The 13,462-nt window shown below is 53.5% G+C and overlaps 1 protein-coding gene across 3 annotated transcripts; it reads right to left on the bottom strand.

Moving 5' to 3' along the window:
• Nucleotides 1–4,156: 4,156 nt before the first annotated feature.
• On the bottom strand, nt 4,157–9,730 carry PEX11G (peroxisomal biogenesis factor 11 gamma). 3 transcript variants are annotated; one of them, XM_056867487.1, is made up of 7 exons: nt 9,656–9,730; nt 6,766–6,954; nt 5,089–5,267; nt 4,728–4,778; nt 4,612–4,629; nt 4,533–4,554; nt 4,157–4,357 (listed from the first exon to the last, which is right to left on the bottom strand). In XM_056867487.1, the coding sequence occupies exons 1-7, from the start codon at nt 9,728–9,730 to the stop codon at nt 4,157–4,159; spliced, it is 735 nt and encodes a 244-aa protein (XP_056723465.1). The 3 variants fall into 3 exon arrangements, with proteins under 3 accessions (XP_056723465.1, XP_056723463.1, XP_056723464.1); XM_056867485.1 differs by lacking the exons at nt 4,533–4,554; nt 4,612–4,629 and having other exon boundaries at nt 4,157–4,369; nt 4,709–4,778; XM_056867486.1 differs by lacking the exons at nt 4,533–4,554; nt 4,612–4,629 and having other exon boundaries at nt 4,157–4,382.
• Nucleotides 9,731–13,462: the final 3,732 nt, after the last annotated feature.

The following is a 13,462-nucleotide window of genomic DNA, read 5'->3' as shown; positions in this document are numbered from 1 at the left end:
GTGGCATCCAGAAGACCTCTGCCCCGATGGGGGTTGACCTCCTGCAGCTTGGCCCGCTCGGGCAGTCGGGGCCCAGCATGGACGGGTAGCTCAGGGCCATGGCACCGGTGTCCTCTTGTGGGCTTCCCACGCGGGGGCTTTTTTGCCCTTTCCGCACGGGTGGGGCCTTAGCCGTTGCCTGTGCCTCTCTTGCCTTCCCACTGAACTTCATGCTGCCCTCGAGCATCGAGAGGCTGAGGCGAGGGACTCCGTTGCACCTCTGCTTCTCCCAGCCCTCAGCCAGGAAGCTCCGCCCCTGCGAAGGAGACTCCTCCGCTCCCACCTCCCTCTCCGTGGAACTGGGATGGCTGCTTCTGCCTACAGACTCTGGCTGGAAAAGGTGGTGCGGAAACCTGCTGCTGAAGCAGGGCTCCTATCCAAAGACAAGGGACTGGGGGCAGCACAGCTCCCCATTGCAGCAGCTGCCGAAACACCTTTCGCCCTGCGCTGCAAACGGAAGGGAATGAAGCCCCTTGAGGCATAACCCCCAGTTGCTCTCTGGCAGGGCCTCTTCCCCGACTGTCTACTACATCTGTTGTTTCTGGCTGCTCTGTGCCCGTGTCGTGTGCAGCTGTGCTCTCCGTGACGGTGATGCCGGGTGCACCCCTTGGCCCAGCGGCAGAACCCCGTCACGCCTCTGCTGCGTCAAAGGGACGGGTGGGGGAAGGGGCCTCTCTGGCCGCCCACCTTTCTCGAGATCAGTGCAGCTTAAAAAAAAAACCATTCCTGTTTGGAGGAATATCTTGGATTGGGAAGAAGTAATTTCTGTCTCAAGGTTTCCACTTCCCTTTCTCACTTGCTCTCCAGGCCTCAAGGGCAGTTTTGATCTTATGGGGAGGGCTGTAGGGAAGCTGGTACCCTTCAGCTTAGAGCTCAGTCTCTCCCTCTCCCCTTCTTCAGAGCAGATGTGGTCCTGGGCATCCATTTTCTTTAGCACTGGCTGGGCAGAAGTTGGCTTCCCTGACCTCCCCCCACCTTTACCTTCCAGGTGGTGTCTGACTTGGTCAAAGAGGGATGGGTGAGACCCAGGGATTTCAGGGTCCAAGACCGCCATGCTGAGGTTGCAGCCGTGGTGGTGCTTTGTACAGATGGCTGGGCGCAGCAGGGCGCAAGAGGGACCTGATGCCGTCCCAACCGGGAAGAGCGGCCGGGTACAAATGGGTGCAGAGACATCTTGAAGAACCGCAGAAGCTGATGAGATGATGCAGGAAGAGGGAAAGGAGTGGGAAGTGTGTGTGTGTGTGTGGGGGGGGTGGCTCCATTTTTCTGGGCCTGCAAAACAGACGCACCCACCCCGTTTGCTTGCATCCTGAATACCGTTCGTGCCATACTCATTCGTGTTTTAACCTACATATGTACAGTTTTTGTATTGAGAAGAATTGGAGCACTTTAGAATGTGGCTGGCGTTTTTCAGGGTCCTTTTCCGTTTCCTTCCTGTGGAGTGAGAGGGTGGCCCCGTGCCAGGAACTGACTGGCCGGACCTTGCCTGATGCTGTTCACGTCTTAAAAACAACCCTCCACCGCGGCCGCCGTCTTTGCCCTGCTTGGAGGAGGCCTGCATGGATGCCACCGTGGGGGCTGCCCCTCCCTACAAGCTCCCGGCATATTTTGCTCCTCGCCTGTAATTCCACAGCAAGCTCTCCGTCTCGTCGTCCTTTTAATTTTATTGGTGAAGTCTCTCTGGTTCAAAATGTTCAATATTTTTTGTTAAATTGTGCACTATTTTGATGATCAAAAAGGTGATCCTGGCCACACCAAGTGATTTTTTTTTTTAAAGCAATGATTGCTGTTGTTTCTCTGCGGGATGATTGGGGGGGGGACCTCAAATACACCTGAACAATGGAAACCTGCGAGGGTCCGGAACTCCTCTTATTGCTGACCCCAACCTTTACCTGCTTGATTTATCATGAGGTTTATTGAAACGATATTAAAATGATGTCAGTTCTTTCCACCCACCCCACCACCGCACAAAGGGAAGCTGGGGGACTTCCCCTTGCTCAGAGGGTTTGGTGTGTTATCACTAAATCACTGTTAAGGGGAGCCACCCATTGCTTCAGGGGAAGGCGTTGCGCTCGGTCCTAAGCCAGGTGGGCCTTCCTTAACAGGACAGAGACTGACGACGGAAACTGTGGCAGCCCCCCCGGGGCAGTTTTTCGATCCAGTCTAAGAAGAGTTGGGTTTTATATGCCGGTTTTCTCTACCTTTTAAAGGAAAATCGAAGTGGCTTCCAATGTCCCTTCCCTTCCTCTCCCCACAACAGCCACCTTGTGAGGTAGGTGGGGCTGAGAGAGTTCAGAGAGGGCTGTGACTGGCCCAAGGTCACCCAGCAGGCTTCATGTGTAGGAGTGGGGAATCGAACACGGTTCTCCAGATTAGAGTCCACCGCTCTTAACCACTTGTGAGGCTGCAGTACTTCGTTGCGTTTCTTTCATAAGGAACTTCACTCCAGACGTAGTCGCGAGTTTAAAAAAAGTTATATTAAGAAAGCCAGCAAGTTCAGTCAGTCCATGAAGGGATAAGTCCCTCCCTCCCCAGGTAAAGGACGACGACGGCGCCCTGAAGGATAAGACTTATGTCCCCCAGAAACTGTGGCGAGAAGTGTTGGAATGGAGCCACAGCTCAAAGACCGGGGGCGGGGGGCATTTCAGGTTTGTAAAGACTCTACACCTGGTGAGATGTCGTTTCTGGTGGCCGGGGATGTGCCAGGACATCGATGGTTTTATAAAGTCTTGCCCAACGTGTGATACGAGTAAACACCTGATGGGGAAGTCTTCCGGTTTGTTAAAGCCCCTGGAGACTCCGGAGGCGCCCTGGCGGGTGATCGGGATGGATTTCGTTACTGGCCTTCCCCCTAAGGGGAAGACGGTTCTTTGGGTGGTCACAGACCTTTTTTCTAAGCAAGTTCATCTCATACTGTGCGAGGGAATGCCCTCAGCCCACAAATTAAACCCTGTTGCACACCTACCAGTCCTAAGAGCGCTTTCCAAAATTTAGATACGAACACGGACCCCCTGTCGCTCACGATCTTCGGAGGAAAACTGTTGCAGCCTCACACCACGTTGGCTCTTCTATTAATTCTGGCAGAGGCTTTTTATTTAATTCCTTTACACCTCGCCTTTCTCCCCAGTGGGGACCCAAAGCATCTTATATTATGCTCTCTTCCATTTTAACAACCCTGTGAGGTAGGTGAGGCTGACAGAATGACTGGCCCAAGATCACCCAGTAAGGTTCCATGGTACAAGTGAGGATTTGAACCTGGGTCTTCCAGATACTGGTCCAACGTTTTTAGCCACGGCACTCACACTGGATGCATGTAGCTCAGCTGCTGCCACCCTGGGAGGGACCGTGGCTCAGTGGTAGAGCATCTGCTTGGTGTGCAGAAGGTCACCAGTTCAATCCCTGGCATCTCCAGTTTAAAAAAGGAGCAGGCGGGACGGAAGACTTTTCTCCGTCTGAAACCCTGGAGAGCTGCTGCCAGTCTGCATAGACAACACTGAACAAGGGTCTGATTCAGTAGAAGGCAACCTCAGGCGTCTGTGCTCACGTGAGACGGCCACGGCATACTAGGCTGGCAGGAAGGAGCCAGACCCCGGCTGATTCTATTGGCAGAGCAAGCCCTCAGGAAGGTCACGTGGCAGCCCTCTGGACCTGTGGCCACCTCTCCTTGCCACCACAACTGGCTAGGCAGGGAGTAAGTGTGCACGTGCCAAGAGGGCGGCCAGGAGGAAGAAGCAACTCCCGCCTACCCTGGTTGTCAGTCTTACTCTTTATTATTGGCTCTGATTTGTCAGTGAACAGCTGTCCCCACCCGCTGCCCCTCCGGAGGGGGTGGGCAGCCTCTGTCAGAGGAGGGGGCTCCCACCAGTCACTGGAGCCCTCTCCAGGAGTCTCCAGAGGCATGTATTTGGGGGGGGGGCAGCCAGAAGCCTCTGGGACCCCCACCTCCCCTGGACTTGGCATCCTCAGCGCTACCTCCTGTTCGCAGCCCGCCAGTCCCATCCCTCTGAGCGCTGTGTTCTGCCGGAAGCAGTAATTACCCTCTCCCCCGGAAGAATCTTGTGCTTGTGGAGATGGTCACCTGAGCTGGATTTCGGCTGGCCAGCCTGCGCCCACTTCCTCACACCGTCCCTGCGCTGCCCTTCATGTAGGTTTGGTAGAGGCCAGTGAGGGATGAGAGGGTCCCCATGAGGCCAACGAGCCACGGGGGGAACTTCCCAGCCCAGAGCAGTCCCGGAGGCAGCCAGTGGACGGCGTTGGCCAGGTCAGCCGTGTTGCTGAGGATGGTCAGCGCCTCTGCTTTGGCCTGGGCCCGCAGCTCCTCGGGGCTCGCCTGCAAACCGCCGCTGTGAGAGGAGAGAGGGAGGAAGTCCCCGTCAACTCACTTGCCAGCTGTGGCCTAACCTAGAGGGGTGGGTGGGTGTCTTCTCTTGGCCCCATCCTTGATGCTGGAGGGGTGTGTTTTTATAAAAGACTTCTGGAGCCCTGGGAGTGGCCTTCCCTTTTCCACGCGGGTCCCTGGGCCTTACTGCTGGTCTCCCTGACGTCCTCCGGAGAGACAGGAGGAGACACGACGGGGAAGGAGAGGGGGCTCTCAGATGGGAGGGGGGAGCTCCCTGCACTTGTGGGAAGGGGCGGTGTGAACATGTCTGTCCGGTGGGAACGGACATGCAGGGGAGGGGGGGTCATACCTGGGCTGTGTCTGCAGCTTGCTTCTGAGTTGGGCCAGGATTCTCAGAGAGCTGGGAGGAGGAGGAGGGCAAGGCAGCATTTCAGCAGTGGACAAAATTCCCAGAGCAAGCCAGGTGTGCTTCTGCCCCCCCCCCCCCGTGTGCTTTTCTAAACTATGGGAAGACCGGGATCATCACTGAAACTGCTGCAGGTGGTGTTGGAGAAATCTGGCAACACAGAAACAGGCTCTGCCCCCGCCCCCACAAGCCTGTTGCAGCAGGAGAAGATGCTTGGGTGGGGTGGACACAGCTGGGGGGGGGGCTAGGTCTGCAGGCTCCAGGCCAGGCTCTGTGCCAAGCGCTCCCCCATCAGCTTTCTTACCGTGCGATCCCCAGGAGCAGAGATGCCCCCCAGAGCGCCATGCTGAGCGCCCACCACTTCTGTGAGTCAGCACGGATGATCTCTGCATCAGCAGCCCAGGCCAGGTGTTCGCAGGGGTAGTACAGCTGGTCGGCCAGGTTGTTGAGGACGGAGAGCCAGCGCACAGCCGCGTCCTCCTCCTGCAGTGCGCAAAGAGGTGAAAGCTCAAGGCCTGTTGCTCCACCTCAGGGTAAGAGCTGACAATTGCAGTGTGTGGAACAAGTGCCTCTGAGCATGTGCAGAATGCTCTTTTGTCCCACTGTACCCCCCCCCCGCACCTTGGGCAAGAATTGATCTGGAAGTAGAAGAAGAGTTGGTTTTTTATATGCCAACCTTCACCACTTAAGGGAGACTCAAACCGGCTTACAATCTCCTTCCCTTCCCCTCCCCACAATAGGCATCCTGTGAGGTAGGTGGGGCTGAGAGCTCCAAGAGAGCTGTGACTAGCTGGCTTCGTGTGGAGGAGTGGGGAAACAAACCCAGTTCACCAGATTAGCCTCCGCTGCTCATGTGGAGGAGTGGGGAATCAAACCTGGTTCTCCAGATCAGAGTCCACCGCTCTTAACCACTACATCACGCTGGCTGAGTAGAAAGAATGTGGGGGAAGTACTAGAATTATTTACACAGATATTCCCACCCTGCTTTTCTCCCCGTTAGGGGCCCAAAGCCCCTTCCAACTGCATTCTCCCCAGCTTTGCTTTAGCCTCACAATAACCACCCTGTGAGGTTGGTTATGCTAAGAGTATATGGCTGGCCCATGGAGTGGAGATTCGAACCTGGGCTTCCCAGCTCTTAATCTGGCACTTGAACCAACAGAAATGCCAGCTAAGCAGTTCTGAGAAGCCAGGACTTGAAGAGTATGGAGAGTGGCCGCCAGGCAGTTGTGGAACAAGCGCCTTGGGAGGGGGAGGAGTTCACAAAGGTGGCTCCTCTTGGGGTTGGCTCACGCCAGGGCCCTCATGTCTGCAAGGCCAACTTCCCTCTGGGACTGGCTCCCAACAGGCCATACGCTCTTGCCTGAAAGGTTGCTGACCAGTGGCTCTGCTTGTTTACTCCATCACTGTCAAACTAAAAACACTTTAGAAAGGAGTAGGAGTCAAGTAGCACCTTAAAGACGAACAAAATGTTTCCACTGTTTATTGGATTGCCAGCATGGTGTAGTGGTTAAGAGCGGTGGTTTGGAGCGGTGGACTCTGATCTGGAGAACCGGGTTTGATTCCCCTCTCCTCCACGTGAACAGTGGAGGCTAATCTGGTGAACTGGGTTTGTTTCCCCATCCCTACACCTGAAGCCAGCTGGGTGACCTTGGGCTAGTCACAGCTCTCTTAGAGCTCTCTCAGCCCCACCTACCTCACAGGGTGTCTGTTGTAAGGAGGGGGAGGGAAGGTGATTGTAAGCTGGTTTGAGTCTCCCTTAAGTGGTAGAGAAAGTCGGCATAGAAAAACCAACTCTTCTTATTTTAAAAAACAATTGTAATTTGCCTTGCGCCTCAGCAAGAAAGGCGGAGTATGAAGTAAGTAAGTAAATGATGAAAACGACTGTCGGTGTTGCCAGCCTGCTGTTCGAGGCAAACAGCCCCTAGCCAGGGAAAATATTTGTCCAGGAGTTGTCCTCCACCCCATCCTTTCAATGGCTTACTTTGCCCCCCAGCCCGTACTGGCAACTGTAGGTCAGCATGGCCAGGTCATCGAAGAGACGCAGGACGGTCCGGCAGTGGCTCAGCTGCTCCGACAGGGCCAGCAGGCTGCGCCCAACGGTTGCCTTGGTCGGATCCTTCCTGGCCAGGGCCCCTCCTGCCAGCTGGCAGCCATAGCACAGGGTACGAACCTTGGAAGGAAGAGGAAAAAGAAGGCCCAGGTCACATGCGTGGCTTTTTATTCCGAAGGCTCAGGTTGGGCAACGCAACATGGGTGTGTGTGTGTGTGTGGGAGCTCTGGAGTTTGCCACTTTATTTTGGGGTTTAACTTAAAGTACTTATATTGTAAGCTGCCTTGAACCTTGAGGAAAGGCAGGATATACATGTTCTAATAAATGTATCGTGGAAGGCCTCTGCCCCGTGCCCTGCTTGTTGCCCCTTTGCCCTGTGTGAAACAGGATGCTGGACCAGAAGGACCACCAGCCTGATCCAGCACGGCTCTGTTCTTATCTGCATAGGTAGCCTTTGAGTTGTGCCTCTGCCCAGCTAGGGTTGCCATCTTCCAGGTGGGGGGCCTGGAGGTCTGGAATCGCAACCGGTCTCCGGCCGACAGAGAGCCACTCCCCTGCAGAGAGCGGCAGCTTCAGAGGGTGGACTGTGTGGCATCCTACCTGGCTGAGTGCCTTCCTCTCCCCGGAGCCTGCCCTCCCCACATCTCCAGGAATTTCCCACACCGAGCTCTGGCAACCCACCCGGGCCTTTGGCTGCACATCTGGCTCTGAAAGAACGGAATGAAAAGCTTCTTTCCCACAAGTAGTTTGATGCTGCCACAAATCCCTCTGTGCACTCCCTTGCCAAGGACTCAACCCCCTCCCAGAACATGTGTGGAAGGGGCCGTGGCTCAGCGGCAGAGCCTCCGCTCAGCTTGCAGAAGGCCCCCGGTTCTACCCCTGGCATCCCCAGGTCAGGGGATCAAGTAGGAGACCCCCTGCCTGAGACCCAGGGTTGCCAGCTCCAGGTTGGGAAACACCTGGGGATTTGGGGGGGGGGGATGGAGCCTGAGGAGGGCAGGGTTTGGGGAGGGGCTTCAATGGGGTGCAATGCCCTAGAGTCCACCTTCCAAAGGGGCCAATTTCTCCAGGGGAACTGACCTCTGACGCTTGGAGATCAGTTGCAACAGTGGGAGATCTCCAGCTAGTACCTGGGGGTTAAGCAAACAACGGTAGTGCTTACGACCAAACGTAATGCTAAGATACACACTTGGAAAACAGTGTATTTCGTAGACTTTTATCCTTATAGATGTGTGTGAAAACAAAACAGTTCCAAGTACCGTCCCCCATTGTGCTCTGTGGCTTAAAGTTGACCGTATCTATTATGAAACTCCACACGCCTTAACGTAACACCACAGCGTTAACTGCCAAAACTTGAAAGACAAATGTATATATGGCATCAAAGATGGACTCTTTGTTGCCATATATACATTTCAAGTTTTGACAGTTAACGCTGTGGCGTTCCTTTATATTTTATTTCATTTTGTGATTTATAACCAGTCCTCCCAGGCCGAAGCCGGCTCAGAGACGGTAACGTCCTATAAAAGCATTACTACATCAATACAAAAAATAAATAAATCTAAATTTAAAATAATAAAATCCCAATTAAAACTTTGAAACGCAAAATTACACACGGTTTATGTTAAGGTGTGTGTGTGTGGGGGGGCGTTTCGTAATGGAGAAGGGTCAACGTTGACCCACAGAGCACCATGGGGACGATGCCTGGGAATTGTTCTGTTTCCACACACACGCATCTCTCCATGGGATGAGTCTATGGAACAAGGATTGTTTTGCCCAAGTGTGTCAGACCCCTATTACACAGTGGGTAGCCGTGTTAGTCTGTCTGCAGTAGTAGAAAAGGGCAAGAGTCCAGGAGCACCTTAAAGACTCCCAAAAATATTTTCTGGCAGGGTATGAGCTTTCCTGAGCCACGAAGTGAGCTGTGGCTCAGGAAAGCTCATAACCCTGCCAGAAAATATTTTTGGGAGTCTTTAAGGTGCTCCTGGACCCTTGCCGTTTTGATTCATAGGGTCGCCAGGAGTTGACGGCACTTAACACACACGAATTAAAAATCATTTTAAGCTAGAGCTTAATAATTATTTCACTATTGATACACTTCTTAACTGTATTTCAGTTCAACCATTACTTTGATAAAGGACACATATTTGGCGATGTGCAAATGGCTTTAGAGACCTGTGAGGTCCATAAATGACCATGCAGCATACCTGAGGTACCTGAAGAAGTGAGCTGTGGCTCACGAAAGCTCATAACCCTGCCAGAAAATATTTTTGGGAGTCTTTAAGGTGCTCCTGGACTCTTGCCCTTTTGATTCATAGGGTCGCCAGGAGTTGACGGCACTTAACACACACAAATCAAAAATCATTTTAAGCTAGAGCTTAATAATTATTTCACTATTGATATACTTCTTAACTGTATTTCAGTTCAACCATTACTTTGATAAAGGACACATATGTGGCGATGTGCAAATGGCTTTAGAGACCTGTGAGGTCCATAAATGGCCATGCAGCATACCTGAGGTACCTGAAGAAGTGACCTGTGGCTCACGAAAGCTCATAACCCTGCCAGAAAATATTTTTGGGAGTCTTTAAGGTGCTCCTGGACCCTTGTTAGCACACCTGCATCGGGTCGTGAAAGAGCCACGGTTGTTTGCTTAAGTCCCTGGAGGCTGGCAGGTGACCCCCCCACCCCCACCCCGAGAGCCGCTGCCGGCCGGAGGGAGGGGGGGCTTGGCTGGGGAGAGGGGCCCTTGACCCCCCCCCCCCAGCAAGCGCCCCTCGCCGTGGGGCTGCCGACCCCTGCCCGGCCGCCCCCTCGCCCTCACCACTCGGTCTCTGCCCCGGTAGGTCTCCAGCAGCGAGGCCAGCCTGCCCGCCAGACCTCCCTGCGCCGCCGCCATGGCGGCACTTCCGGGTTCCCGCCTCCGGCCCAATCGCGGCGGGGAAGGGGGGCGGGGACTACGTGTCCCAGGAGGCAGCGCGCGGGGGCGAGCGGGCGGAGAGGGGTACGGGAGCCGGGAAGGGTCCTGGAAGCGCGTGCGGAGCAGGGTGGGGGAGGCGGAGAGGGATCGGGGCTGCCAACCTCCAGATGGGGGCTGGAGCTAAGCACAGGAGCGCGCCCCCCCGCCCCGCCCCCGCCCCCCCAGCCCCTCTGCGGATGCAGCTTTCCTATGGCCAGTGCAAGGCAGGGTTGCCAACCTCCAGGCAGCACAAAAACTATTCGCGCTGTGTAAATGACGCGTCCGTGCAAAAGAACAGCCCGGGCTCTTCACTTAGCAAAGAGCAATGCTGTGTTCCGGGACAACAGTACGGAATAATACGGAATGGCACACACGACTACAAATACAAACCGACAGCAGATCTCCAGCGGTCTGAGAAGCATTTCTGGCTGCATGTTGTTAAATGTTCCCGTGGAAATGTTCTGCATCGATATATAAACAACGTCTGACTAATAAATAAAAGCTGCTTTCACAACATTTTGCTGGGCTGATCTTAGGAACGGCAAGCCCCCTGGCAGGGGGTGGGGAGCAAAGGGGTCCTGATCCACCTTTAAATCTCAGTCCTGGGAAGGCAACTTGTGTTCATGGCAATTCATAAATCCCCATTTAGAGAATGCCTGGGACCTAGCTTAAAATGCTATTTAGATCACTTGAACACTTGCAGGTATGTCATTCTGTTGTTCCATTTTCCATTCCCCCCTCTGTACATAATCTTTATACATTACCCAATAAATCTTTTATCAAGTGATACCTGAAATCTCCATTTAGAGAATGCCTGGGACCGAGAATGGAGAGGAGGGGTTGCTGATGAAGAAACACAGTGTGTGTGTGTGTGTGTGTGTGTGTGTGTGTGTAAACACAACCTTTCCCGCTGGGCTCTCAGTCAAATCCCCAATGACTTCCCAGGACAAGACATCCCATGTCGGTATTGTTTTGTGCTTGCGGTGGGGAAGGTGCTGATTCCCATTAGACGTGCTGCCTCATGCGATGGCACAGAACGTCCCCAGACATCCCCACCTTCTCAGGGAACAAAAGCAGCCAAGATGTTTTGCAGGCCAGCATCTCCATGGCAAGTTGTCCGTTTGGCTGAGATCAAGCCTCGCTTCTCTGATTTTCTCAACCCCCCACGTGTGCACCCTTTCCTACTTCGGCCATCCTTTCTTAGGGCGAAAAGTGCACGGGGGAAGGCAACACTGGCCTGCCCGCTGGGGGCAGCAGAGACCCTCAGATGCCACATCCAGGCCTGGCACAGGAACCTGAGCAGCCACGGGGCACAACATTAAGTCACGGGCTGTTTTTCTTCAGCCGAGCCATCTGTCTGCAAAAGCAGCTTTTTGGGAAGGCCCACGAGGGGCGATGGAGGTTCTTGTGACTCTCCAGCAAACTCCTCCTCCTGAGGCTTTCCATTCCCATGGAACTGTTTGTTTCAAGCATTCCTCTCTAAGGGAGAGAAAGGTATCGTGAGCTGCTCAGATCTCTCCCAGCACACGTGGAACGCACTGCGTCCATCCTCAAGACGATTCAGATGTAACCGCTGGTCCTAAACGGGAGGGTTTGGCTCTCCTTGGCACATGCAGGACGTGTACGCCAACCATAATTTCCCCTGTTGACGACTGTAAATCACGTTAATGGGGCGAGGGAAGGCGGGACCAGCTGCTCACCCGGGCCTCTCCTCTGCTGCAAAAGGAAACAGGTCTCTGTGGTGTCACTTTGCCATGTTGGAGAAGAGAGAGTGAGAGAGAAAATCCTGCACGTTCTGGGTCCAGGTTTTGGGTCTGGAGGCTCTCCTTTGAATGCTGATCCCTATACTTCCAAACCCTCCTCTTTATGAGGGACTGCCAGTGGTGCCTGGGCCCGATTGAACACTCTTTCTCTTTTGAAGGTCATGCTTGGGAACCTTTCTAGATGTTGTCGGTGCGTTCACACATACAATACAGTGCTTCAGTTTATGCACACAGTTCACTAAAAGTTTAATTTCTGAGTCTGAATGCTGGCCTTCTCTAAGGTGCCCGTGTAGAAATGTACAGACGGGGACATCCTATCCTTCCCTTCCCTTCCACCCCCTTATGCCTGCCTTCCCTTGACAGCTTGGGTTGCCGCTGTTTTGTAAGAACAACCACCAGATCCATTGTGAAGTTTCAAACAGTTTTTAACTGAAAAAAAGCAAGGGAATCTACAATAGGTGTGCTACCATGGCCTTTTCCAAACACCTTTTTTGCAGAGTAAGTAAGGGCAGAGAGAAAGGAGGCTGAAGTTGGTTCCTTATTCCCAGCCTCCTCAGAGAGAATGGCTGGTGAAGAGCTCGGGGCTGGCGAAGAAGGGGGCAGAGGGGATCTGGGTGGCAAGAGCGGCTCCCATCCGGCGTAAACTGACTTCAGAGTTTTCCCGTGGCCCTGTGATCCGAGGAGTCGGCGCATCCTGTCATTCCGCTCCTTATGTAAGAAGGTCATCAGGCCAGGAGGCGCTGGTCGCTCGTCCAGAAGAGGACATCCGGGGATGCTCTCTCGATCCAGTAGAACGGCAAGAGGGGAAAGAACAAGAAATGGCATCGGACGTTGCCAGCCCGGCTGTGCTTCACGGCTCCAAACCCCGAGAGGGGGACAGACAGCCACTCTGGGAATGAGTCAAGGGAGTTTTGTGTGTGTGGAGTCCTAGGGACTTGTGTGTTCTCCTCTCCTGTGTCTTCATCCAGAGCTGAGACGAAGAGGGCAGTTTTCAAATGGGGGCAGCCTGCCTAAGTGGCTACCAGCTCCAGCAAAAACGGAAAGGGGTCTCGTGGCCCATTAATAGAAGAAGAAGAAGAGGAGGAGTTGGTTTTTATATGCCGACTTTCTCCACCACTTAAGGAAGACTCAAAGCGGCTTACAATCGCCTTCCCCTCCCCAAAACAGACACCCTGTGAGGTAGGTGGGGCTGAGAGAGCCCTAGGAGAACTGTGACTGGCCCAAGGTCACCCAGCTGGCTTCATGTGTAGGAGGGGGAAACAAATCCAGTTCACCAGATTAGCCTCCGCCACTCATGTGGAGGAGTGGGGAATCGAACCCGGTTCTCCAGATCAGAGTCCACCGCTCCAAACCACCATGATAGGGAAAATGAGTTAATTTCGAGCTTACATAGAAGAGTGTAGTGTGCAGTAGTGGACGGTGGCTTGGCAAGGCTTTGGCCAAAGTTATATAAGTGGACAATAATAATTTTAAAACTGTTCTGTTTCTTCTCTGTGTGTGACAAACTGTGGAAAGTATCAAGAACAGCTTCACAGAATAAAGCTTAACCACAAGAACATAGGTGCAATCTAGCGTTCCATGCAAAACCACAAGGCAGGTTGCTTAGCGTTACCAAGAATCAGCAGGATGCTTGCTGAACCACAAATGCTGAAAGAAGTGATTGCACTTTGCTTGTGCTTAAAGTAAAAATAACCTCGCTTAATACTTATACTGGTGGGAGGGAGATACGTGGGGTTAAATGTGATAAGTTCTATCTTTGCGTCACGATAGGTAGATTGTAAGCCTTTCGCGTGGCCTGATTGGCCAAAGGGAGAGAGAGGGAAGTCGCGTCGGAAGCCTTAAAAATGAGCTGTCTGCGTACAGACTCTTCAGAAAGAGACACCTAGATGTTTCTTTCTCCATCTCTGCA

Source organism: Euleptes europaea, chromosome 2, assembly GCF_029931775.1.
Source record: "Euleptes europaea isolate rEulEur1 chromosome 2, rEulEur1.hap1, whole genome shotgun sequence".
Taxonomy (NCBI): Eukaryota; Metazoa; Chordata; class Lepidosauria; order Squamata; family Sphaerodactylidae; genus Euleptes; species Euleptes europaea.
The sequence above is the reverse complement of the archived record's forward strand: the minus strand, read 5'-3'. Positions and strand labels throughout refer to the sequence as shown.